The sequence below is a fragment of the Serinus canaria genome, chromosome 10 (assembly GCF_022539315.1).
Source record: "Serinus canaria isolate serCan28SL12 chromosome 10, serCan2020, whole genome shotgun sequence".
In the NCBI taxonomy this organism is placed as follows: Eukaryota; Metazoa; Chordata; class Aves; order Passeriformes; family Fringillidae; genus Serinus; species Serinus canaria.
The window spans coordinates 18,560,871-18,585,119 of NC_066324.1; the positions used below are offsets into that span (position 1 = coordinate 18,560,871).

Below are 24,249 nucleotides of genomic sequence, written 5' to 3' on the forward strand. Positions count from 1 at the left end.
CCACTAAGAAATAGTCACAAAACAACCTAGTAGTTCACTACTGCTCCTTCATTCTTCCAAGTTCAGCTATGTTTCACTAAAGAATTAGATTTTAATCCTTCCTTTTGCTTTCTTCTTTTCTGGACACATCCAAATGACAAAAAAAGTACTTCCAAGATGCTCACGCAGAATTACACTTAGTTCCTATATCTCACTGGTCAGAATTCTTTTTTCACACTTGAATCAATGACTTGCAATAATCATGTTATATGCTGGAGCTGTCCACTGGAACCAAGTGAAGAGATATTCACTCTTCTGCTACATGACAGTCCCATACCATTTTTATTTTACCCATGTCTTCTTATATCAATTAATTAAGGATATTTTTAAACAGCATTGACATGATCTCTTTGTAGAGACTCTTACCAGGTTGACATTTAGTTCTGTTTTCAGTTTTAACCTATTTATTTTGCATGCCATAAACACAGCAACAGAAAAACAAATGAGAGATTTTAAGAGCAGGAGATAATGATAACAGCCAATCCTGCAGTATTTTACACAATTACAGCTTAAATGAAATATCTGGCTGTTGTAAAGGATCAACTTACAGCTTGTTGAGCACACAGGTCTGTTGCAGTGAATATTGCTTCTTTGTCACATTCCACACTCTGATGGTGCCATCATTCCCACTTGTTGCCAAAAGTCCCTTTTTATTGCACCAAACACATGTCATGACCTACAAATACCAAAATAACCATGACAAAACTGGAATTTACAACTTGGGTATGTTTGCTCACTAATATTAAGCAAACACTAACAAGTAAGACAGTGATTGAAACACCCTGTAACAATCAAACTAGACTTTTTTTTTCTACTTTTACAGCAGTATTTACTGCAATTATCAGGCTTGATAAGGAAGCCACACTTCATACAGCCCCATGCTCCACTGGCCGCTACTGCACAGAATACTGCACAAATATGTTAACTATTATGACAGAAAAATTAATGCAAATTAAGATTTAAGAAAATATTCAGAGTGATTCTGCTGACTTTATGTACCATGACAACATTTTCATGACCCTCTTAATTGAAGCCTCAAAGAAGCTGAACGTTTTTGTGCATCACAGGTGCAACAACTTAGATCAAGCAACAGCTTTATCTCCAAAAAATTACTTCCTGTGGGAAATAATTTCAGTCAGCGTAATTGTAAAACTATACTATCTTCCTTTTTCTGTGCTCTGCCAAAGATAGCAGGGCAGCGGTTGCAGTGAGGGAGCCACGCCTACCCTGTTCTGGTGAGCCTCGAGCTTGATAAAGGAGCACTTGCGCAGGTCTCCGCCCATGTCGGCGAGGGTCTGTGGCACGCTCTGGTTGTCGCGGTCGTGCGCGGCCAGCGTGCGCACCAACTGCTGCGCTGCCCACTGCCGGTGCTGCGAGGACAGGCGTGACGACAGGCAGCACGCGGCCAGCGCGTTCGCCAGCTCCAGAGGGCCTACAGCAGAGGGATCATAGCAAGGATGGGCATACAAATGGGCAATTAAACCTGCTTAGACAAAACAGTGAGATGATGCCTACATGAGTGAACGCAGCAACAGCCAGTATTTCCAGAAAGAGATTAACAAACATCTTAACACAACAGAATTCCAAACAGCCTTATTCCCATGATATGGAAATGGTTGGTCAAAGAGCGAGTGCTTTCTAAACAGGAAAAGCCTCCTCTGACAGAGACCTGCCACTGTCACTGCCCTGTCCTTCCCTCTCTATCCCAGCACCAGCCGGGGAGGGAAGGCGGGGTGGGGCCGGGGGGGGGGTGGGGGGGTGGGGGTGGGTGGCACAGCCGTTTCTTTGTGGCTCCCTGACCTCTCAGAGGACAGGCAACACAAATTTCTGCCTCAGACACAGGACAGCACTTGGGTAGTAGTAATCAGCTGCTACCTTCCTTAATTTCATCAAGGTGGCATAACCAGGCTCAATGTCTCAGTTCTATGGCTCTGAATACATACAAGCTCAAACTATATTTTGCAGGGGTGAAAGATGCAATTACAGAATAAGACCATATTTCTAAGTAAAATGTGTATCATAAACCATAACATTCCTTTGATCAAAGCAAGTTTTGTCCATTTTTTAAAGTGTATCTCTTTATACATTATTCTAGCAAGTGTCTCCCTTACATACAAATGAAGAATTGAAGATCAAATGATTAAATTTTAAAAACAAAGCTGTATCATACCTTTCTTTTCAATTTCAGCTTTATCATAGTTTGGCCTCAGTTTGGCCCCTTTGTCAGCCAACAATGCTACTAGTGCTTGAGTAACCACAAAATTTGGAGATGTGACAAGTTTGTTTTCTTCTGCAATTCCTCTTAAAAAGCTTGGTAAAAATTTTCTCTGAATTGGATCATCAACTGTTGTCAAGTTCACACCAGTTGCTGCAGAAATCAAATTCTGAAAAAAAATAATTGATGATAAATAATCAGTTAGTTTCACAGTTTTTTCTTTTATTTTTCTGTTCTCTGCATAGAATTAACTCAATTAAAAAACAAAACCTTAACAGAAAACCCTATGAACAGAAAAAGCACATTCATTTTCCCCACTTGAAAAGACTACTCAGCAGATGCATACAGTTACTTCATTTTTACCAACCATCAAACATACCCCTGTGCAAAGCGATAAAAAAGGACTCTAAGGAGATCCTCAAAGTGAGAGCACTCTCACCTCAGCTGAGAAAGTAAAAGCGCAAGTAATTGCAGCAGTCTCAAGTAAGTACTGAAGTCCTACCTGTGTACATAACTGTACCAGCAGCTTTGCAGCACTGGGAGTGTTTGATGCCAAGCAGCCAACTGCAGTGCTCAGGTAGGCAAGGCAAGAGATGGGCTTGCTAGTTTTGCTGTGGATGCCCCTGGATCTCTCCGTGGAGCTGGACACTGTGGCTGGGCTTGTGGACAGGCCTGCTCTTCCCGCTGCTGCCAGGCACATCAAACGAACCAAAGTGCGGATATCTGTCAATCCCAGGGACTCAAGGCCAGCTGCCAGGCTACAACTGGAACCACTGTGGAAATGGATATAAAACCCTTGGTTCAAAAGAAAAAAATCAACAGAACTTTTTCTCTTAGCACTATTATGTAAGTACAGACACAAGAACTGCTTTCCCAGTTAGTTGGAAATTGCATCGTTATCAAACAGAACTAGGTAACTGGTTACAAAAGGAAAGGTGGAAGTGTTGCCAAAGATGCCACGAACCTGACAGACAGAAGTGAGAGCGCTCTCATAACCATTGTTCTTGCCAGGAGCACTTGGGCAGCAGCTGTCACTCTTCTGAGGGCCATGACACGGTCATGTGGATTTACCAGGGCAGCTGCTTGTTCTCCTAAGGTTATCCTGCCAGAAGAACTTTTTTCTATTGAGCCATGACAGCCTTGGAAATAATGATGATTTGCATTAGTGTTTAAAGAAAAACAAAACACTATCATATAGCAATAAGCACAAAAGCAAAGTTGCCCTAAGCTACTAATTTTTCAGTATTTCATACAAAAAGAACTACAATAATAATAATCAAGAGGAAAATACACTCCATAATTTATTTATTCCCTATTTTCAAAAGAGACATGAACACAATCTGACACAATCTTAATTCCTCTGATTCCCTCTTCCATCAGAAGGGACTATTCTTATGTCCCAAATTAAATCCATTCATTGGGTTCAATCATTCAAAACATGTTACTGGCACCTACTGTTTGACTACGGTAAAAAGTTTCATTGGCAAATTCAATCCTTCTGTCAATTCATAATGCCTCACACTCCTCTCTCTAATTTCCCTATAATAAAAGGACAATTCAGAGCCGGTCTCCACTTCCTCATGGAGGCAGGCAGGAAATACTGTCAGGATATTCCTGCCTTGCCTCTAGAAAAACCCCACTAAAAAGGAGAGGGGGTGGTGATAATTGTTATCATTATTGTTGTGGCTGCTGCTGTTATTATTATCATTCTTTCTTTAAATGAAATGTATTTCAAATGTACCTATTTGCATCAGTGTTTCTTCCATACTGTTGGTGGCTGTCACCATTGCAACTGAAGCACCCAGAGGGTCACTGTCAGGGAACTGAACAGGTTCAGGTACAATGCGTCGATCATTTAACCCAAGAGGCCCAGCCAACAATTCAAACTCCTCTTCTCCTGTCAGCTTTTCATCCTCATCCACATCTAACATGTCCCAGTCTTCTAGAATTGGAGAAATATAATTAGATTTGGTTACAAAAGCTCAAATATTAAATAATTTCAATTAATTAAAAAAACCCCAAACAGTAGATGGTATGAAATTCCACAGCACAGTGGAATTAAAAACTCAGCTTCTGATGTTGACATAGACACAACAAAGTAAATCAGAAAAACAAAATACTGTTCTTGGCCCTCTCTGTTCAACTTAACCATTATACTGCACAAAAGTTTTATGGAAGATTCTCTGAAGTATCAAACTAGTTACTCTTTAAAAACACAGACATTAGGGGTCATCACATACAACACAACACAAGACAGCTCCAAAACCTAGGGTACAGTGAAAAGTGCAGGTGTTCAGTTATGCTTTAAATCATGGTAACAAGTCTGTATTTCAAAAGACTGAATGGTAAAGACAGATGTTAGAAATTCCTGGTCTTCATGTTGATCAAAAAAGCATACATTAGCTCATGGGTTAAAACTGAACACCCAGGCTTTTGCTTTTCATCCCAGAGAATTAAATAAAACCCCACCAACAAAAAAAACCCACTTAAAATGCAATTCAGTGAGACACTTCCTTCACTTGTCAGCCATTTACACACAAGTCAGCTTATATTTACTCATCTTTCTGCTCTCACTCCACTCACAGTAGAATCAAAACACCTTTAATCTACAGCAGATAGACTTGCCCTAAGTACTGCAGCACTCATTTAGTCTCAAATAGACAAATGTGGTAAATCACACAGTTGTGATCACAGGAGCTACAGAATGGATCAGAATCACAGAAGCAACCGGGAAAGGTTTTCTACAGACATCAGAAATAATCTGTTTAAAGTGAAAGCCACCCTGAGGATGCTCTCAGCTTGGACAAAGGGAGAAAAATTAATAACAAGACTAAAGGCAGACTTTTGGGATGCTAACTTACACTAATTAATTTCTCCAACAAAGGCAGCTGAAGAAAGATATTTGAAAATAAGACTTTGCAAGTGCAGTTCTGGATGTAACATCTCCTCACAAGACCTTATCAATCCCAAGTTAGGTGCTTACCCTTTCAGCTGCTTACAGTGGAAAGACAGGGGAAAGAATTCACTGATTTTGTTTTCTGATTTTTTCCCAAAAGTAAAATACTGTATCTAACTGGAAGAGATTCTAAAATATACCTTCAGGTTTATTTGCATGAAAGTACCTCTTAGAAAATACAAAACCATATGCAACTTAAAAACATACCTTCATAGACACTGTCTTGTTTACCTATTAGATCAGGAGCCTGACCTTTGTACCTGTATGAAAAAATGAAAAAGAAAGTCACTGAGTGGCTCTAATATTTTATAAATATGCATAAAAATTTTAAATTTGGTTCCCTTTTTAGTCTAACTTTATTGTTAGGTTTACATATATTTATGAATGATTCCAGAAAAGCCTAGCAACAGAGAAACAGATAAAATGGCTTCTGAAAGTGTGTGTGGAGCACACTTTGCAGTACTACTGTATAAAAAGTCCATAGAAGAAATCCTGGAATTGCCCCACAAAATTGATTAAGAGCTTTCAAAAGTCAATAAGAAGGAGGCAACATCCCAAGAAATTATTCCTTGTTCTTAACTTAGAAACCAGAAATATCATAGCAACCTTTTTATCCTAAATATGCATTTGTCAAATGCAGAGAAATATTTTAAGCATCAGAAAATCTAGGAATTCTTCTCTCTTAAATCAAATGCCTAAAATGCTGATGGCTGGTAACCACGTTTAGTTTCCTTTCTTTATCCACTGTCTCCTATTTCTGTACCTTTCCGAGGCCGATATTTTAGATTTGTTCTTGAGAGCCAAGTATTTCTCTCTGCAGATTCCACACAGGAGGTAGTAGGGGTTCCCACTGCCACACTCCCCTCCGAACCAGCCGTCCACATAGGAGCCGTTGCTGCGGTAGCCCTGGCGGTTGGCGCTGCGCCCGCAGCCAGGGTGGTTCCGTTTCATGTGCTGGTTGAAGCTGACCACACTGGATTCACACAGCTCACAAACCACCACTTCTTCTCTATCTTCAGATTCACAGACATGCTGCAGAGCAAGATTTTCACATGTTATTTGTACAGAATAAGTGTCTGCACCTTAGATATAAAACATGCCAGTATCCTTAGGTGGGTGTACCTGCACATTTCTGTCACTGAGTGATATTTATATGGTTGACTTGTACAAAAGTAAAGCAGAAACATACAATTTATGACATAATGAAGACCATCTCAGAACAGGAAAAACATTTGGAAGTAAAGCTTCAGAGGAGCTAATTTCCTATTTCATGTTAGATTGACTCAAGAATTCCTGACAGTGTAACTTTTTATTTGTAACACTGTCTCATTCAACACTGTCTGTATCTGGCTCTCCTCAGAAGTTGTATGAAACTAGAGCTAACAAGGAAAAGAATCCTTTTTTGCTTTCAGACAACCAGATTTTACATTTACTGGGCAACAAAAATTACCATTTGTGTCAACAAATATCAAGGTTTTATCTCAATGTGAAGTCCATTTTTCATAATTACTATTCTGTCCTAAGTCAATAATTTCACTGAGATGTTTCAGTGACACAAGTGCTCTGAAAAATTCAATATGCATCCTGCAACTTGCTTCCATATCAAAGCTAGGTAGCATCATAACTAGGAGATGAAAAGCTGAGTCTTAAGGGTTGATTGTCTAGTCTGACAGGGATAATCATAAGATTACCGAAGTGCTGTTATTATCTTTGTTTTCCAACTCAATAGTTTATTTAGTGCTCTACAGAAAAATTCAGCGAGGACTGTCACCACATCCTTCCCAGCGAATGGACTACATGACACAAGAAAAACTGACTGAAGTGCAAATTATGTTGCTAGAGATTAGATACTATTAGTAGTAGCAGGAGAAGACACATTTATAACCTGCTTGTTATCTCACACAACTAAGCCATCTAGGAACACCTACTTGATTTCTTATTGGTATTATCAGAACAACTATATGAGTTCTGTTCTAATCTTTCAGGGGAGGGAGAAGAAAACTAAATGTGGAAATGCAGAGCAAGAAACACAAGAAATCACTATTCTTAATCTAGAAATGATGCTACAGAATACAAGATGATTTTCAGCACTGCTGGCACTTAGTAAGATACTTTCAAAAAGGCTTTAAACACACACATGTTGCTTTAAACTTGAAGATACAAGCATGCAGAAAGCAGTAAGTTAAAGCAGCCCCTGCTGCAGTCACACACACCCAGGTAGGCCAATCCAGTACCTCTGGGATCCACATTCCCAGAATATCATTATCACTAGCCAGGTCTTGCCCAAACATAGCTTCCATGGCTTCATCATCAAGGTCAATCTCCAACTCCTCATCCAAGTTGAAGTCATACAGTGCCCCTGGATCTTGCTGCAAGGAGATCCCTTCCCTGCGGCTCTGGTTCCTGTGGGCCTGCACTGAGCGGTACAATCCCGCTTAAGGTGGGAAAAGAGAGAAACAGGAAAGCAGGACTTTTATTTTCCATGGCAGAGAGCTGGCCATACTTTCAATTTCTTTTTTGTTTTAACTCTTCTGCTGAACAATCTACTTATCACCACATAAAACTCTTAAATATACATTGGCACACATATGAGAAGGAGTTTTCTAAATGTCATGCAAAGTCCACTCCCCTTCCTATTTATTTCCTGGATAAGCAAAGCCCTTGGAATTCTTTCAGTCCCTTACCAGCGCGTGCCAGCAACGTTCGGGCAGCTAAATCAAATTTGTGCCTCCGTGTGACAGCTGACCGACTTCGAGAGGGAGGGCCACTCGCTGCAGCTGCATTATCCACATGATCCAGATTATCAGGGCTACAGGAATTTGGAATTTACACGTCAATTAAACCAAGTTTTAAACAACCACATACAGTAACTAAGTCATATTTATTAGCATTTTTTCCTTTCTTTAACAGAATTAAAAAATGGAATTCAAGAATCTTCAGTTTCAAGGAGCATGTATATACTCTTTTGACTGTAAGAGTTACCTCAAATCAGATGCACTAAAGTCAACATCTATATGATCTTCCAGAGGGCCTAAGCACAGCAGAAATTTTGAGAGAGCACTCATTCTACACTAGGTTAATTAGTAGCTTGAATAGTTAATTAATCAGCTTGAATTAGTTTTTTCTCCTCTTTTGAAGAAATAAAATCATCTCTGTTGTTGCTGGCTGAGTCAATTTGCCTTTGGCCTAACAAGTGAATTTGACAAAACATGAATTTAATGGAATTTTGCTTTATTACTTGGTCTTTTAGCTAAAATACAACTATACTATCAGCCCTTATTTTTTTTCCATTCTTTTCTTTTTTTGTGGTGAAGAAAACATGTTCAGTTACATTCTTCCCCAGTTCTGCACGCAAACAATACAGGAAAATAAATCTATCATGTACACCTAATTTAATTTGCTTCTGCTCATGCTGTAATAAAATTCAAAAGCTGCATTGCATAGTAACTCTCTGTCAGCAACAATGAATTTGTGAGATTTCCAGTTTCAGGAAACAGATTACAAGCAATTATGAGAAATTCTTCTACCTCTCACTAAAGCCTTCCTCCATTTCAGGGGCATCAGCAGAAGGGATATCACTTGGAGACTGCAAATAGCAATGATCCCCAGATTTCCCACCGCTGCCAGAGACGATTGCTCCATGCCGTGACTCTACAGTCCCCTCTGACTGAGGCTCCTCATCATCTTCATTTCCAGGGTGCTCAATCATCCACATGGCCAGCACTGTGATGTTCTGTGCATCTGCTTCTCCTCTGGCACCTGAAAGCAGGAAAACCACACTTTGGAACTGTATTTTACCACTGATGGTTACAAAAAAAGCAATCTGTTTTTCCACAGAAATGGTTATAAAACTTAAATTTTAAGTATTTTACTGGAAAACAAGTGTTTCACATGTATCCAGTCTTTCAGTTAAACTGATATTATAGCTATAGATTACCTGTAGCTTCCATAGCTTTTGCAATTTGCCTGAGGGAGAACCCCATTTCTAGCAATGGAACAGCAATGGCAGGAGGAGGAGGGGATGTTGAAAGTCGGCTGCTTGGATCAGACAAAGCTTAAAAGACAGAAAATGATAACTGTAAAGCACATAAATCTTCCTCTAGTGTTACTTTACTACACCTAGATATATCAGCTTGAACTAAGGAAATAATTACTCCCAACTTTTCTCTCACTTACTTTCCACAAAATAAGATACTTTCTGTAACAAAACCAGATGGAGTTCATTCTTCTTTGTAACACAGATTACGTTCACTGATGATATGCAAAAAAATATTTAAGCAATTTCTACTGTTTTCATTCTGAACTGTATCAAATTATCTATTTGATCCATATTTAGGTAGCCTAGGTAAAGTTATCCTTGTCCAAATCAGAGATTCCCAAGTGGTGAGATCCTTATACATTCCCCTTAAGGTACAGAAAAAGACCTCAGCTGAACTCAGAACGTATCTGAAAAACCTCTTAATGGATGATGGCTGGGTTTCTGTGCAGAGTCATTCAAGGGACTCTAAAGATGTCAGCTATACTGCCACAAACCCACAGTTTCTTTCTGACTTGCCATAGAAGTGATGTCTAATCAGTGAAGACAAAAATGCACTAACAAACAAACAGTTGTAAAGACACTATCGCAACTAGAAGCAAGTAATCTCATCACTAAAAGGGAAAAAAAAGAGACATGAAACTGAGGGGATCAGTTGCTATGCAACACATGAACCACTAAACACCCCGATTAATAGCACATATATAAGGGCAAGAATAAATAGTAGTGGTGAATGTACCATAAAATACATCAATTCTTGTTTTCTGTGTGGTATGTGATCTAACAAAAGCTAGAAAATTACTTCACTCAACAGCAGCACACAACCAAGTAAACAAGCCCAAATCAGATGAACATTTTGAAGCAGTTTCCAATCAAACTTCATTATTGCTTTTGAATCCAATCCACAGCTTTTAAAAACTCATTTTGTTTGCTTGATAAAGCCTACAGCTAAATAATCTGTTTCTTTTTTTCCTAAGACAGTGACTAAAAGATTTTCAACAATGCTTAGCATGTTCATTTGCCTTAAGAAGAACCTTTGCTGGGTTTCCATCTCTTAAAATACGCCCCCTGAGCTCCTGTGACTTTCCTAACTTGTCCCCATTTCTACTCCACTGACAGGTTTACCTGTGCGATTGGCAGGCCTTGCAGACTGGGAATCTGGAGAGGTCAAACTTTGTCTCCTTCCAACTTCATCTGAAGGAGATGTTGGTAAAGAAGATATTGGGGGAGTCTGAGCACGTCGTGCTGGAAGTACAGTTGTAGTAGGATAACTGGAGAACATTTGCCTTGAAAAAAGGACAATATATATTTCTGTTGAACAGAACCGTGCTGAAAAAGGTCTGACACAAGAAGTACATCCAGTTGGAGTGCACGTGGCAAATCCTACTTGATGCAATTGAGTTTAAGTAAGGGTAAGACACAACACATATTTTAAAGCAACAGTTCATTCCTACCAACTTTTATCTCTATAGTTAAGTTCTAAGAATAACATAAAAAAAACCCCTCAGAGACCAGGAGGACTCCTAGGAGATAAAATAAAAATGAACACTTTTAGGAGATAAAATAAAAATGAACACTTTTCCCATTTCCATGGTTTGTTCAGAACTCAGGTGACTAATAAATAAGGCTGACTTACTAAGGTATTTGATGTTCACTGTCATAGTATGAAGACATTGTTCTGGCTTTTATCTAAAGATATCTGCAAAACTTCTATGAATTAATAAATTTAGAAACGTATTCTATGCAAGGTAAAGCAGATTTCCTTCAACAGAGTAAACTACCTCTGAGTCCTGGTTTAGGGCAAATTTGGGAGGGGGCCCTCCAGAAAACAAACTCACATGGCCCCTCCCCCAACCGGTTCAGGAAGAATCCCTCAGAGAGAAGTGGAAAGAACCTGCTTATTTGACAAGCACAGCACCCCCCAAATGAACAAAATTAACAATACTGGATGACAGCACTCTTTCACTGCTCTGAAAAAAAATGACAAATTCAGAAAGTCTCTCCTGGGGTGTTTACTCTGTTATCAGTCCCTCCAGCGCTGGGGCAGCTGCTGCAGCCACAAAATGCAAACTCTCTCTCCGTGTTTCCCAGGTCCCAGTCTGGAGCAAGTCGGTAGGTCCAAACAGGAAAGGAGAAACAATCCAAGAAAAATTTTGAACTGTTTAGCTAAATTAACTAATGAGCAGAGGAAAGAAGCAAGAGCAAGCAGAAGCAAAGCAGAAGCAGAGCAGAAGCAAGAGCAGAGGGAAAGCAGGGCAAAAAGCAAAAAAGCAGCACTATGTAGTGTACTATCTGCATGTCCCGCCGAGTAGCTGATAAGAGGCCCAAAACAAAAATTTCACTCTGCAGAGCCAGTCTTAAAGGCACAGAACATAATATCCAGCATAAATTACACACACAAATGGGGATAACAGCATCCTAACGTCACCCTAAGACACTGCAAATTCAGTAGCTTATCTTACTTTTCAGTATGTCAGGGTAAGCTGAAAGAACATCTTAGCTTTACAGGATGTTACCTACCAAGATCTATTCTGGTTTGAGAATCAAACGTTCATTAAAAATGAATTTTAGAGATTTGTAATTTAAACTATACCAAATAAACATGAGAACCGAAGAACAACTTAAGGAGAACTTTTTCTCCTTCTTAATGAATTCAGACATTACATTTATAAACAGTGTACGGCAAAAGCTTAACAGCTTTCTAATAAAAAATGCATGCCCTGCAAGGCAAAGTAACATTTAAACTGTGTCCCTCTGCAGAAGCAGTTCTTGGCAGCATTTTTAAGATCTTAGGCAGCTGAAGACATATATTCTACCTAAACCATGCAACTGGTTCCCTACACCCACTGAATCATACATGCTAAAAGGATTTTTTACCTCAGCAGACTGAGAGGCATAACACCAGGTGATTCTGATGCTGGAACTGTTTCTGTATCAGTTACTGGCGTAGTAGCAGTGGTGGTATCCTCCAGAGAGCTGCTCATGAAAGACGTTGTGCTAGAAGCAGAAGGGCTGGTTGTAACTGGTGTTTGGGCTTGCTGAGACTGATCACCTTCTTCTACTTGTTGCTCCACTTCTGCAACAGAAAAATAAGGATGTTACAGCAACATTAATTGTGCAGATCAAAACAGTAGCAGCCATGGCTAAACTTTAAAAATAACCATTGTGATTTAGAATTCATCCCAGAAAAAGAAAGGGGTGTGCAGATTCTGCCACAAACTCATGGACTTGAGTAAAGAAATCAGTCCAGGTGCTCTTGCTGTTCTCACAGCAATACAAGGCAAACAGCAAACAAACCATTTACTTATGCAAAAGTTTATGATATTCAGATTTATGGTTGTATCAGCCTGGATTTTTCTCAAAACAGACAAAAGGGGTAGAGGTCTTAGATTAAAGTACAGCTGATTAACTATAAACCTATTTTTAACTCAGCTGTGCAAGTAGCATTTAAAAGGGGGTTTTATTGCTGGTTTAGAAGAAGTGCGAATTCTTCTGACAAGCATACAGAGCATTGATCATTTTTAGAACTATTAAAGACATTAAAAACTCATTTCTGACTGATATGCATTCACTTTTTATTAAGATAATGAATTAGGAAAAAGGCAAAACAATCAGTGTTATATCTATAATACAGTAAATGGAGTTCTGTAAAATTTCTCCGTCCGATTAAGTTTCCCCCAAAATATAACCATTACAAATCGGCAAGACTATGTTTATTATCATTGTTACTATTCATTTTAATCTTATTTTGAAAATGTACCTTGTTTAAATCTGCCACCAAACTGGTCCTCCAGCAGCCCATGAACCACTAATTTGTAGATCATGGCCTGTGCCCGCTCCAGGTCCGCCAGCCCCAGCGCTCTCTTGATGGGCGAGCGCATGACCGCGCGTTTCACCATGTGCCGCATCAGGAACTGCAGCGCCGCACGCAGCTCCACGTCCTCGTGCACCACCGGCGACCCCGCGCAGTCAGAGTTGTGGCCGTTCTCTGCCAGCACTTTGGGGATTAACAGCAGCTCAGCATACTTACTACAACTAAGAAGAACACTAAGAGACTTCATAGCACCAAGATAAAGGTAAGACAGCTGCACAGCTCGGATTTCTGACTGCACTATATCATGACTTCGCGGGGTGTGCTCATGATTCTTTTTTCTTCCTTCAGCAGGTTGGTGCTGGGATTCCATACCTAGTGTTGATGGTTCTAAAGAAAAGGAAACAATTTCATTTTCTGACTTAGAGGTTGTAGCACCATGTCCTTTGTTATCATCAGCACTTTGGCCTAATCGTGTATCTGATCCAATGTCACCCTCCATTTTCTGGTCCATTTCCCCTTTATCTTCAGATTCATGTCTGTGTTTTTTCTCATGTCTCTTGGTGCTTTGCTTTCCCGTATCTTCATGAATGCCAGTCAGATAGGTAAGGTCCAGTAACACAGTAGCTGTCAGCCCACGAAATCTTGCAACATCAAAAGGCAGTGGTTCACAGGGCTCCAGATTATACAACGGAGTATCACTAGGCGACCAAAAAGTTGGGAAGCTTTAATAAAGATCAGAATGACACAGGAAAAAGCAAGTGAGGGAGAGACAGAAGGAAAGCTCAGGAAGTAATGTAGGCAAATAAGGTGTAGAATATATTTAATAAAACAAACCAATTCTAAAAATTAAATGCAAACAAGGGAAATGAGGTTATGATCAGAAAACAGGAGATATGGTTTGAAAGCATATGCAACAAAGCATACATGGGTTTTCAACAACAAGCACTGAAACCCAGAAGCACCACAGAAGCTATCCATTCTGTGCTAACACAGGCTCTGGATACATTACTTATCAGAAACACGTAACAGACTTTAATTAAGAAAAACTATCTGAAGGTAAATATTATCATCATACCTGAATCTTAAGCTTATAAAGAAAACTTTCAAACATTAAGGAAAAGAAACTTTTAAACATTAAGGAAAAGCTTTGATTGACCTCAGCTATTCATCACGAACACAATCCTGAGAGCTCAGGACAATGCTGTCTCTGGTGTGTCAGGACAGACCACCTAGTGAACAGGAGTCAGAAAACCTAACAGACACATTTATCTACCTGTCCATCTATATTCAGGGATATTTTCCGGTACTATTAAGGACTGTTACACTTGACTTATTTTCACCTGAAGCAGGAACAAAAATTCACCAGCCTGTATTTTCATACGCCTTGTATTTTCTATACCTCCAGCAGATAAATGACTTTCAAATCTTCCTTTTATTATCCCAAAAAATTTTCCCATCTTACAATGTAAACTTCTACCTAAAAATGAAAGCAAGCTTTAGCCTGGTTTTAATTAAAAAGGTGAAAAATGAACCTAATTAAATGCTTTATCAAAAGCTTGCTTATGATCAAGTGCTATTCCACATTACCCAAATAAAGCTTTGAATTATTTTAAGGGCACTCTTACTTTAGGCTACCCTGTCACATGGGCATACTTAAAAGAATTTATACCTGGAATTAAATCAACTGCACTTCAGCATATTTAGTCAAAGGGACAACAGCCTTTGCAAAGACAAAACAGACATAATGTTGCAACAGCTAGGAAAAGCCAAGTGACCTCGGCTATTAGAGAATGTAATTGTAATTGGCAGGGAAAAGAAAATAAAAAGTCATGCTCTATTTCTTCAGAAGACTTCTTCAGCTATAGGCAGAAGGAGTTCAAGAAACGAAATTAATCAAATCTTTTCCACACAGAAACACAGGCAATTCTTGTGAAAGCACCAAGAAGCTGAGAGAAGCTTCATTTCAGCTTCCTTCCAGGTGCTTTACCTTTGAAGGCTTGTCTGCAAGACAGGTGTGAAAAGGAGCATCTCTTTCCAGCCTTGAACACTCAAAGGCAGGTGGGAGAATGAATGAACACTACCTCAAGGCAGCATTAATTTCAATACCACTGAAGTCTACTCTTGAATTGATCAGCATGACTCTAATATAAAGGATAGGTTTCTTCTGAGGATTTCCAACCACAAACCACTACCATTACATAGCGAAAAGTGTAGGAAATGGGCATACCTGATCGTAATCTCAGCTTCATCCCACTGGACCTTGGCAGAGGTACTGCCCTCCTTCACCACGCCCAGCAGTGTGGCATGACGGCCCGTTTGCCTGTGGACACATCGACCTCCAACTCTGAGCCCAGCATCGACTCCACCAATCACTGCTAGGACAGGCCACACGTCCACACAGAGCATCTTCAGCTGCAGCTCTGAGAGCTCTGCCAGGCCATGGCGACTGTGCTTGCTTTTCTCCTCCTCTTTGTTTTCTCTCTCCTCTCTCACCTCGTTCTCTTCTCGGCTTTGAACAGAGCGACTTTTCTTAAGTTTTTGACCTGCTTCCTTAAGACATGTTTTGATTTTGTTCAGTCTTTCCATCATTTTTTTATTGATGCAGTGTGTCCAGCGATCTGTGCGATGCAGGATTCGAATGAGCTGGATCGTGGCTTCTGCCAGCACTGCAGCAACAGGACTGCAGATGGGATCACCAGGCAGCAAATCTCTTGGTGTCCCACGCATCTGCATATCACAGATCTTCACCTGTTTAAAGAGAACAGTTCACAAATTATCTTCTCAACATACCTCAATAAGCTCTTCTTATAAATACTGGAGTAGCCTGCTGAATAGAAATAATTACTAGCACTGTCTTTTTTTTCCCTCAGAATCCTTAGGAAATCCCCCTTAACACTGAGCAAAACCCCCATCCTCCAGACTCGAGGATGCTGAAACCAAGTATTTCATGGTTTCTCACACAAGACTATCTAGAAATCCTAATACTACGCTTTCCTTGGCTTCTGGGGAATAGAATGTTTTGTGTAGAACATGAAGCCTTTAAATCTATTCTAAATAGTAAAAATACATTTTAAATTTACAATAGGTTACAATAATTGAAACACTCTGTATTACCAACACTGCTTTGGTCAGAAATGCAAAGCAGCACCATGCAGGCTGCTGTGATGAATACTGACTTTATATCAGCCTAAACCAGTACACCTCCACAGATGAACATTTCAGTTACCTTCTCCCCTGGGTTACTGCTATAGAACATAACACAAGGGTATAACTCAGCTGCATCCACATCTTCAAAAGCTAGTTTTGGCTCCTAGGGAAGAAGCAAAGAAAAACCCTTCAATCTTAGAACACCCTAACAAGCAAAACTATGCAACATGAGAAAGTTATGTTTGTATTATAAATCTTCTAAGTACTGAAACTGCCAAATGTTTTAACTCTCATTCTTATCCATGCCATATTACCTTTGCAAGAAAACCCACCACAAAACTAATTATGTTAAATACCTCTCCATTTTTACCGAAGGAAATAGTTCTTGCTTCCATATCTAACACACATGTAATGAAATCTCCTTGGGTAAAGCTTGACAGAGTCAAAGTCTGCTCTCCATTGTGATACAGGTTGCCACTGTAGGCTCTGTAGAGCCACATATCTGAGGTAGTGCGATGGTTGAAGTCATGCACGGGCCAGCGAGACACTCCCACACAAGTGCCTTCATTGCCTCTGTTCTCCTTCACGATGTAGAACTAGCAGGCAAAACAAACACACAGGGAAAAACATCCGGAATATACACTTTAACACACCAAAGCAATGAAAATCTTTCTTACACATATGTATGTCTACTTTTAACTGTGTGTTTTTCACAGAAGATTTTAATGAGAAAAACAGTAAGCTTATATGCTAAAACCATTTTAAAAATCCCTTCAAAGAATGTATTTAACACTGTTCTTGTCAGCCAGGCTGATGCGTCTTTTTGCAGGAAAACAACATGCTTTGCGAAATGTTTTTCTACAAAAAAAAATCCTAAATCTACATAATTCAGTACGTAAGTTTTGCAAAACTGCACATGCATGCTGACTACGGACCTTAGGGGCAACTACCATTACCTCTAATAACACATAACAATGTTCACAGTCTCCAATCTGCATGCTGAAATACTCAAATCCCACCACTCAAAAGCAGACACAAACTTTTCTCTTGGCACTGAAAAATCACAGAATGACTCAGGTTGGAGAATATCCTTACAATTGTTGAGTCCAACCATACATGTAACACTGCCATTTACTCAAGAATCATGTCATAAGTGAAAAACACAGGCAGTTGCTGTTAATAAACATAGCACATTTCCAAAACAATGAGAGAGAAGGTAAGAAATACATATTTATGCAACCTACCTTCCACTGGTAACACCCAGAAGTAACTCCAGTGGAAGCTAAGCCATATCCTTTGCCTCCACTCCCATGAGTTAGAATCTGCCCGTTCTCCACTATGCAGCACTGAGCTTTCTCAGGATCAAAGGACACTTCCTGGATGGGAAGATTCTCATCTTCATCCTCAGACTCTCCTTGCTTCTACGAGAAATAGAACAAAATATTTGTGGTAAATGTAATTCAGCTGCATTCAGTCACAAGACAAAGTACAGGCACTGTTACCTGGAGCTTCATTTCTTGTTCTTTCTCCTTTATTTGAATTGCATGTTTGGCCTGGGCTATCGGACTCTCCCACATGCAGTCAGACAGAAGTGAGAATAATCGTTCAACAACCTGGGGCATTGGGATACAATTCAGATCATTTTAATGCCAACATGAGGACAACAGCAACATTATATTGTTTTATTTTGCTTTGTAGGTATAAACATCAAAATATTTAGTGTTCTTAGATTAACAAGTAACTACACTGAGCCTTGCTTGATTGGGATTTTGAAACCTATGAAACATTTAGAAGCTTAAGAGATTTTTGAGGAAATGTGAAAGTTTGTAACAAAATATAAAGACCTGAGCCATCTGATCATCTTCAACACCAGATTCACATGCAGGTAACACAGCTTCTAGTACATGAAGTGCAAGCAGTCTAGTCCTCAAATTGCCAACCAAGGGAACTCCTGAAGATGGAACAACATGTCAATAATCTTAAAATTACTTCAGCTTCAAGCCTTCCCCTGGTTCTATGCCCCCAGCGCCCCAGAGTGTAACCCCTGTACACCTATACTGCAGTTGTTTTGAACTGTTCCCTAGGAACTCACTATGTAATACATGTTCTAACAGGGCTTAGTTTTTGGAACTGCACTACAGAAATGCAAAGTAACCATGGACCACATTTTGACATGATGATACCTGAGCAACACTTCTGGGAAGCAATGTTAAGAAGGACTTCTGTCCACTTTGGAGATGCCATCTTGGACTGAATTGCTTTTGAAGACACAACTCTACGCAGGAAAACAAGAAAGTCTCCCAGGTGCAATTCTGCTGCATGTTGCTTTCGGAGGGCAGCTAGGAAGTTAAAGCAAAAGTTTTACAGCCTTAATATTACAACTTGACTGGCAGTCCTGGTTACCAGGAACAACCTGTTTTGCAGGTAAAAGCACAATCATCAGTTATTACATGGTGGCTGGCTGTTAACCTTAGCTAGCTGGTGCCCATCAAGCTGTGCTCTCACCCTGCTCCTCGGCAAGACATGGAGAGAAAATAACATTAAACATTTGTGGGCCAATGTAGGGAGGGAGACCACTGTGGAAAGACTTCATATTCTAATTCCTGATTAATTACCTTACTAATTCATTGGACATTGCATTATTTTAAAGTGAAGACAGTTAAAAGCACAAACAAAAACATATATACACTTAAAACCAAGCTACAATTAAAAATTCTTCAAAAGCAATTTCCACCAAAATTCAAAATGCTCATTAAGGGATTGTAAGCTATGTGAAGATATCAGTATTTCAGAAAATCTTTTGTTGTGGATTTTCCCATGCAACACAGTAGTGTCACCTTCTTGCCATCCACTCGGACTGCAAAACTGCATAATACAAAGCAAATACAATAATTTCCTGAATAAGGATGTATTTATTAACTTAGATAATTAAATTCCTATGACCATATTTATAAAAAACACTACAACCACCAACTCATTTTCAAATGAAAACTATATTCTCTTCCCAATTCCAAGCCCAATGAAGTAATCCTTATTCTCGGTCTGCTCCTATCCCTGCAGTTTTGTGCATCAATTCTGTGTAAATCTGAACTGAGCACAAAATCATTCAATGACTTTAATCTAATTTACAGAATTAAAAATGACCCACCAAAAACCAATACACAATAAAGTGGATGAGAACCTCAGCATTCAGTGCTTTCTTCTATTATGTTTCCTGGTATTTTAGAATTGTTACAGACATTATGTAAGATAATTACCTCTGAAGTCTCTCTTCTCATTATCCCCATTTGAATCTGCTTTTTTGGATTCCATTTCACCTTCCTCACCTTCCCCTTCTCCAAAGGAAGCCATCAGCATCACACCAGCTTGTGATAGCAAGTTCTTCAGCTGGCTGCATAATAAATCCAGCAAGGACTGTACCACCTTTGGGCTCAGTTTATCTGCATAGGTTCTGTACACACACAATAAGAAAATTAAGAGTAGCTTAAGAGCTGATCTAAGGAACAGGAATTGCAGAAGGTTACTTTTTCCCATCCTCCATTACAGGCTTAAATTTTTTTTTATTATTTTAACCCTACTTTTAATACAAATGAAAACAGTCTAATCTTTGGAGTCAAAGGATAAGTTTTCAGTACCTTCTAGGGTAAAAAGGAACAACTTTATTAATTAAATGTAATTCCACTGCAATTGCTATACACGGGGTACACAGGTTTCTATGGGTTTGGGGGATTTTTTTGGTGTAGGATTATTGGGCATTTTACACAACAGATTTGGCAGGTAAATGCAACGTGTTGTACAAAGACTGAAAGGAAGATGCATGTACTGAACATCAAAAATACTCTCACTTCAACTAGAAAACACTTTCTCCACTTCTGTTTTCTTTACTGAGTAAGAATAAATATTTAAGTATTGCTAGGACTCTGCATGCTGTCCCACGGTCTAGCACTATTCCTCAGAAAATTCTTCCATATTCTGGAAAGAAGCACTACGTCCTGCTCTGAGAAACTCTCACAATAATCAGTGCTGCTTTTACACAGATGACGTTTACATAGTCACAGAAAGTCTTATCACATCAACTGAACACACCTCCACACAAAGCTGAAGTAGCAAAGTGGGGGTTACTAGAATACAGTGTTTACAGACCACAAAGCTGTGACTATTCAAGTTCAAACACTCCCAACTGAAAAGTATTTGTTAGTCTTACATGTATCTTTCCTATGAATTATGTGACTACTGTTCCCCTCCAGCCCCTTCACTTATGTATTTCTGAGCAACATCTACTGTTCTAATGAAAGCTCACACACCATTTTTCAAGGGTGCTGATAAGCTCAGTGATGAAGGTTCCCAAAAGCAAGGGACACTCACCCTGTGGTGATAGCCAGTATCTGCAGCAGTCTCGTGCTGGCTACTTTCAAAGCTGTGCTGAGCTGAGATATCCCAGTTTTAGGCAGCAGCTGCAGGGGCTGTCCTAACATGGTGTCTGTGCCACACAGCTGGGACAGCACATTTAACAGCCCCGTGGAAATGGCCAAGGAGACATCAACAGGCTGATAGTGCACGCTGAGAGCAAAGACTGTCACCAACAGAAGACGCTGTTGTGCTTCTAAGATTAAAATAAAGTTAGTTTTAATTATTAAAATGTTTAGAGTAAGAATATGAAGACAGAAGATCAGCAGATTATTTTTAAAATATAATTTAATTAATTAAATTTTCAAAGAAAAAGTGAGTTTTGTCAGATGCTTTGAGGTAGTCTTTCTGATGAACCACTGCACTCAAAGTTCTTTAACTCAATGTAACTCTGTGTCAAATTATCCAAGAAAGAGTAGCATGCAGATCTAGCTCGTGATTTAATGTTCTGAGGCTAAGTCACAAACCAGAATCTCCTCTCAAAGATAACTGGGTGTACTTCTTTCACATTGTTTCTCAGAGTGAAACACCAAAAAGACCCAAGTAAGAATAGCCACTGGGTTCTACCAACCAAGGCATATTTCTCTTTTAGGAAAAGAAGTCAGAGAGGTAATTCAGTGAATTCTGGTCACTAATATCAAAGTCTGCCTTGGAAAACATAGAAGCTGTTCTACTGTACATTAGAGAACATCTGATTTGCAAATCTGCTTTTCACTTACCTATGTGATGCTTATTAGCTTGCAGAGCTCTTTCTAAAGTAGCAGATAATTGCTGGTAAATTTTGTGCACAGCCACCTGGATTTCAATTTGAATACTCCTCTTGGCTGCTCTGATACCATCCTGGGACAAATGAAAAAATAAACATTATAAAAGTGAGACCTTTTTATCACTGGGTTATTGAAACAGCAAGCAGAAACTGCTGAAGTACACACCTGGTAGTGGTGCAATCTTACACTCTCTCCTTTGGCCCCTGCATGTCCTACAGTGCCCAGACCAAAGCAGCCAGCAAGAAACTGGAGTCTAACAGAAGTAAGCAAGGAAGAAGACTGAAATCCTAATACTTGGCGGCTTCCCATTAATGGCACACAGCCTTTTTCCTCCATTCCTGACAGAAGCACCAAAATCTGATGAAGTGCTTCCAGACGAAGCTAAAAATACAGGCAAAAGACAATATTAAGGAAGTAGCCAGTACCCTTAGAAATGGAAATCTGATTATACTGAACTGTAAGCAAAGATGAATGAGGTCACTGTTTTCTCCTTCACATATTTTTTTTTAAAAAAGGAACACTTTCAGTTTTGTTTCAGTTTGTTTACATAATGTTCCCAGTTCCAATTAAGATATTTAACAGAAAAGAAGGAAAAAATACTTTAATAGATAGAATGTGGACACTTTCAAAAAAATTACAATAATGAGCATAAGGTACGAAGAATAAGAAGAGCTGTTAAACTGAAATTTACCTCAGCCCTCAACTGCTGCTGCTCCATTGCAATTATTGATGCTTGTGGACTAGTGGACATACTTTCCTCTGGTTCCTTAAATCCTGGGGAGTTTCCCACATCTCCACTTACAAAACTGACAGCGTTTTCAATCAAAGTATGAACTCCAAGGGATCTTGAGAGATCAAAATCGGGCTCAACAAATGAGTAGGAGGATGTGTATAACCAATCTCTGCTGTGTTTCAGTCGAACCCATGAGTCACTCAGAGATTCCGTTTGACTGTGTATTGCTCCTAAAGATACACACAACAAAGTCTCATCAACTCCAATTCAGGTAGCACATTTTGGCAGTACATAAAGACTGAGGTGCTGCTACTGACACAGGTGGAAAATGAATATTCATGTTATTTATACCATGCATTAAGCAACTTAGAGCAAAACACTTGATTTAAATTTACAGCAATTTCCCTAAAGAAAAGGCTGCATTTCTTTTAAATGTTCAGCACTATTGTAACAAGCTGCCATGTGAAAAAAACAAAAAGAAGCCACTCAAACTGCTCAGCTTAAAGCTGGAACACTAAATAAAAAATGCTTTGCAGCTACATGACATAACTGTAAAGAAAAGATTTTCTAACAAAATAACTTATGCACTTGGATATTTACTTTGAGGTTTAAACATAAAGCAAGAGTGGATTTTAATCAAGCCACTGTATTTCATTGTTTTGAAAAAGCACAATGTTATTTTGAATGAAATATTTTCAGAATTCATGACTGCAGAAAAGAACAGAAATTTTTTAGACTAAAGAGAACTTTGAATCAAGGTAAGATACACGTGTATTAAAACATTATCTAGAATAAATGTTAGATCTCTGCCATCTGGCAGTTTCACAAGTCTATTTTTAAGTATTTCCTATCATCAGCATGTCATTACCTGAAAAGTTACTACCACTAATAAATGGACTTCTTCAAATGAGCATCAGTCATCATTCTGCAGCATTGGAATTTATTACCATAGGTTTGATCCGATTTCCAAGAGAGTTTTGCTAGAACTCTCTCCCTGGCACAAATGAGTGCCATGCCACTCAAGCCATCTGGAGTCAATTGATTAGGCATCAGTCAATATTTTCCCCCTTTAGTAAGTGCTGCTTGGCCACTTGGAGCCATGTGAAGTATTACAAGAGGGCACACCCTGCTCAGAAGAACTTCCCATTGGTACAGAGAGACAGCGTCTGGAGACCTCTGTGGAAACCTCAATTGTGTTTACACTTGCTTTGAAATTTTAGTTTGGATTATTCACATAATGTACAAAAAATGTTTAACTATTTATCTACCTTGTGTACAGTAAGTTGTAATTTGGAGAATCACAACCTGCTCACAGTACTCGTAGAAATCTATATTACTTCTATTTTAAACATCTTTCTGCAGGCTATCAGCTTCAAACATTATTAAACATAGCCATTTTCAAGGAAAAGTCACAGATAGTCATAGGAATTAATCTGTCCAAAGCTTGCTTTCAATAGCAAGCTTGAGTTCCAATGGTTAACAGCCCAGATCCAAATTACAGGGCCTCCTTTAAACACTGCCTCCCTACAGCTGCTGCTCACAGGAACAAGCAAAGACAGACACAGTGGTTTTGAACTTGGGCTAACTTTCCTAGCAACCTATATAACTTTTTTCCTGAAGTAAAGGCGAAATATTGTTACTCTGCCAATGAGTCAGCAGCACCTGCAGGTCACAATTTGCACCTTCATGCAATTTACAAATTCAAAATACTGCTTCTCTTTTGTCAACCAGGTTACCTTCACTTGGTTGCCAAAAATTTAAATTATCAGGGCTACAAATCCTGAAAACCTCTTCACATCCCATTCTGTTTTCAGTAAATAGTGTTAACGTGCTTTTCCACAGTATTCCTTACTAAGCAGGCTGCTCTGGCTTCAGGAAGAGCCGTCACAGTACTGAGGTCATACAGACTCAAGTTTATTTTGGATAATGCAGAGATCAGGTTCAAACACTTCTTTTCAAAGTGCAATCTAATTTGCTAATCTCTGCTGCTTTCCATAACACAGTAAAACTACATGGTTTACAGAGAACAACCTATTTTATCACCTTTACTATGAAAAAATTTAAAGAAACTCTGTTACTCAATTTTACAATTTATACCTGGCAATAATATTTTTAAAAAATTAAAAAGATCACCT

General features: G+C 39.2%; 1 protein-coding gene across 16 annotated transcripts in view; it reads right to left on the reverse strand.

Moving 5' to 3' along the window:
- The window catches only part of HERC1 (HECT and RLD domain containing E3 ubiquitin protein ligase family member 1), a 101,514-nt gene that overhangs the window by 18,530 nt on the left and 58,735 nt on the right, over positions 1–24,249 (reverse strand). For 10 of the 16 annotated variants that reach the window (XM_050978482.1, XM_050978485.1, XM_050978483.1 and 7 more), the window contains 27 exons: positions 22,073–22,344; positions 21,547–21,762; positions 21,334–21,454; positions 20,573–20,810; positions 19,465–19,658; positions 18,391–18,546; positions 18,052–18,158; positions 17,710–17,820; positions 17,452–17,628; positions 16,564–16,803; positions 16,287–16,370; positions 15,288–15,808; positions 13,007–13,782; positions 12,124–12,322; positions 10,372–10,532; positions 9,148–9,264; positions 8,738–8,969; positions 7,895–8,019; positions 7,424–7,644; positions 5,974–6,242; positions 5,418–5,470; positions 3,996–4,196; positions 3,219–3,393; positions 2,757–3,027; positions 2,210–2,423; positions 1,266–1,522; positions 588–715 (listed from right to left, as the gene is read on the reverse strand). In XM_050978482.1, the coding sequence (XP_050834439.1) occupies positions 588–715; positions 1,266–1,522; positions 2,210–2,423; positions 2,757–3,027; positions 3,219–3,393; positions 3,996–4,196; positions 5,418–5,470; positions 5,974–6,242; positions 7,424–7,644; positions 7,895–8,019; positions 8,738–8,969; positions 9,148–9,264; positions 10,372–10,532; positions 12,124–12,322; positions 13,007–13,782; positions 15,288–15,808; positions 16,287–16,370; positions 16,564–16,803; positions 17,452–17,628; positions 17,710–17,820; positions 18,052–18,158; positions 18,391–18,546; positions 19,465–19,658; positions 20,573–20,810; positions 21,334–21,454; positions 21,547–21,762; positions 22,073–22,344 (5,836 nt within the window). The remainder of the gene's footprint in view (positions 1–587; positions 716–1,265; positions 1,523–2,209; positions 2,424–2,756; positions 3,028–3,218; positions 3,394–3,995; positions 4,197–5,417; positions 5,471–5,973; positions 6,243–7,423; positions 7,645–7,894; positions 8,020–8,737; positions 8,970–9,147; positions 9,265–10,371; positions 10,533–12,123; positions 12,323–13,006; positions 13,783–15,287; positions 15,809–16,286; positions 16,371–16,563; positions 16,804–17,451; positions 17,629–17,709; positions 17,821–18,051; positions 18,159–18,390; positions 18,547–19,464; positions 19,659–20,572; positions 20,811–21,333; positions 21,455–21,546; positions 21,763–22,072; positions 22,345–24,249) is intronic. The other 6 variants (XM_050978496.1, XM_050978495.1, XM_050978490.1 and 3 more) reach the window with 5 other exon arrangements.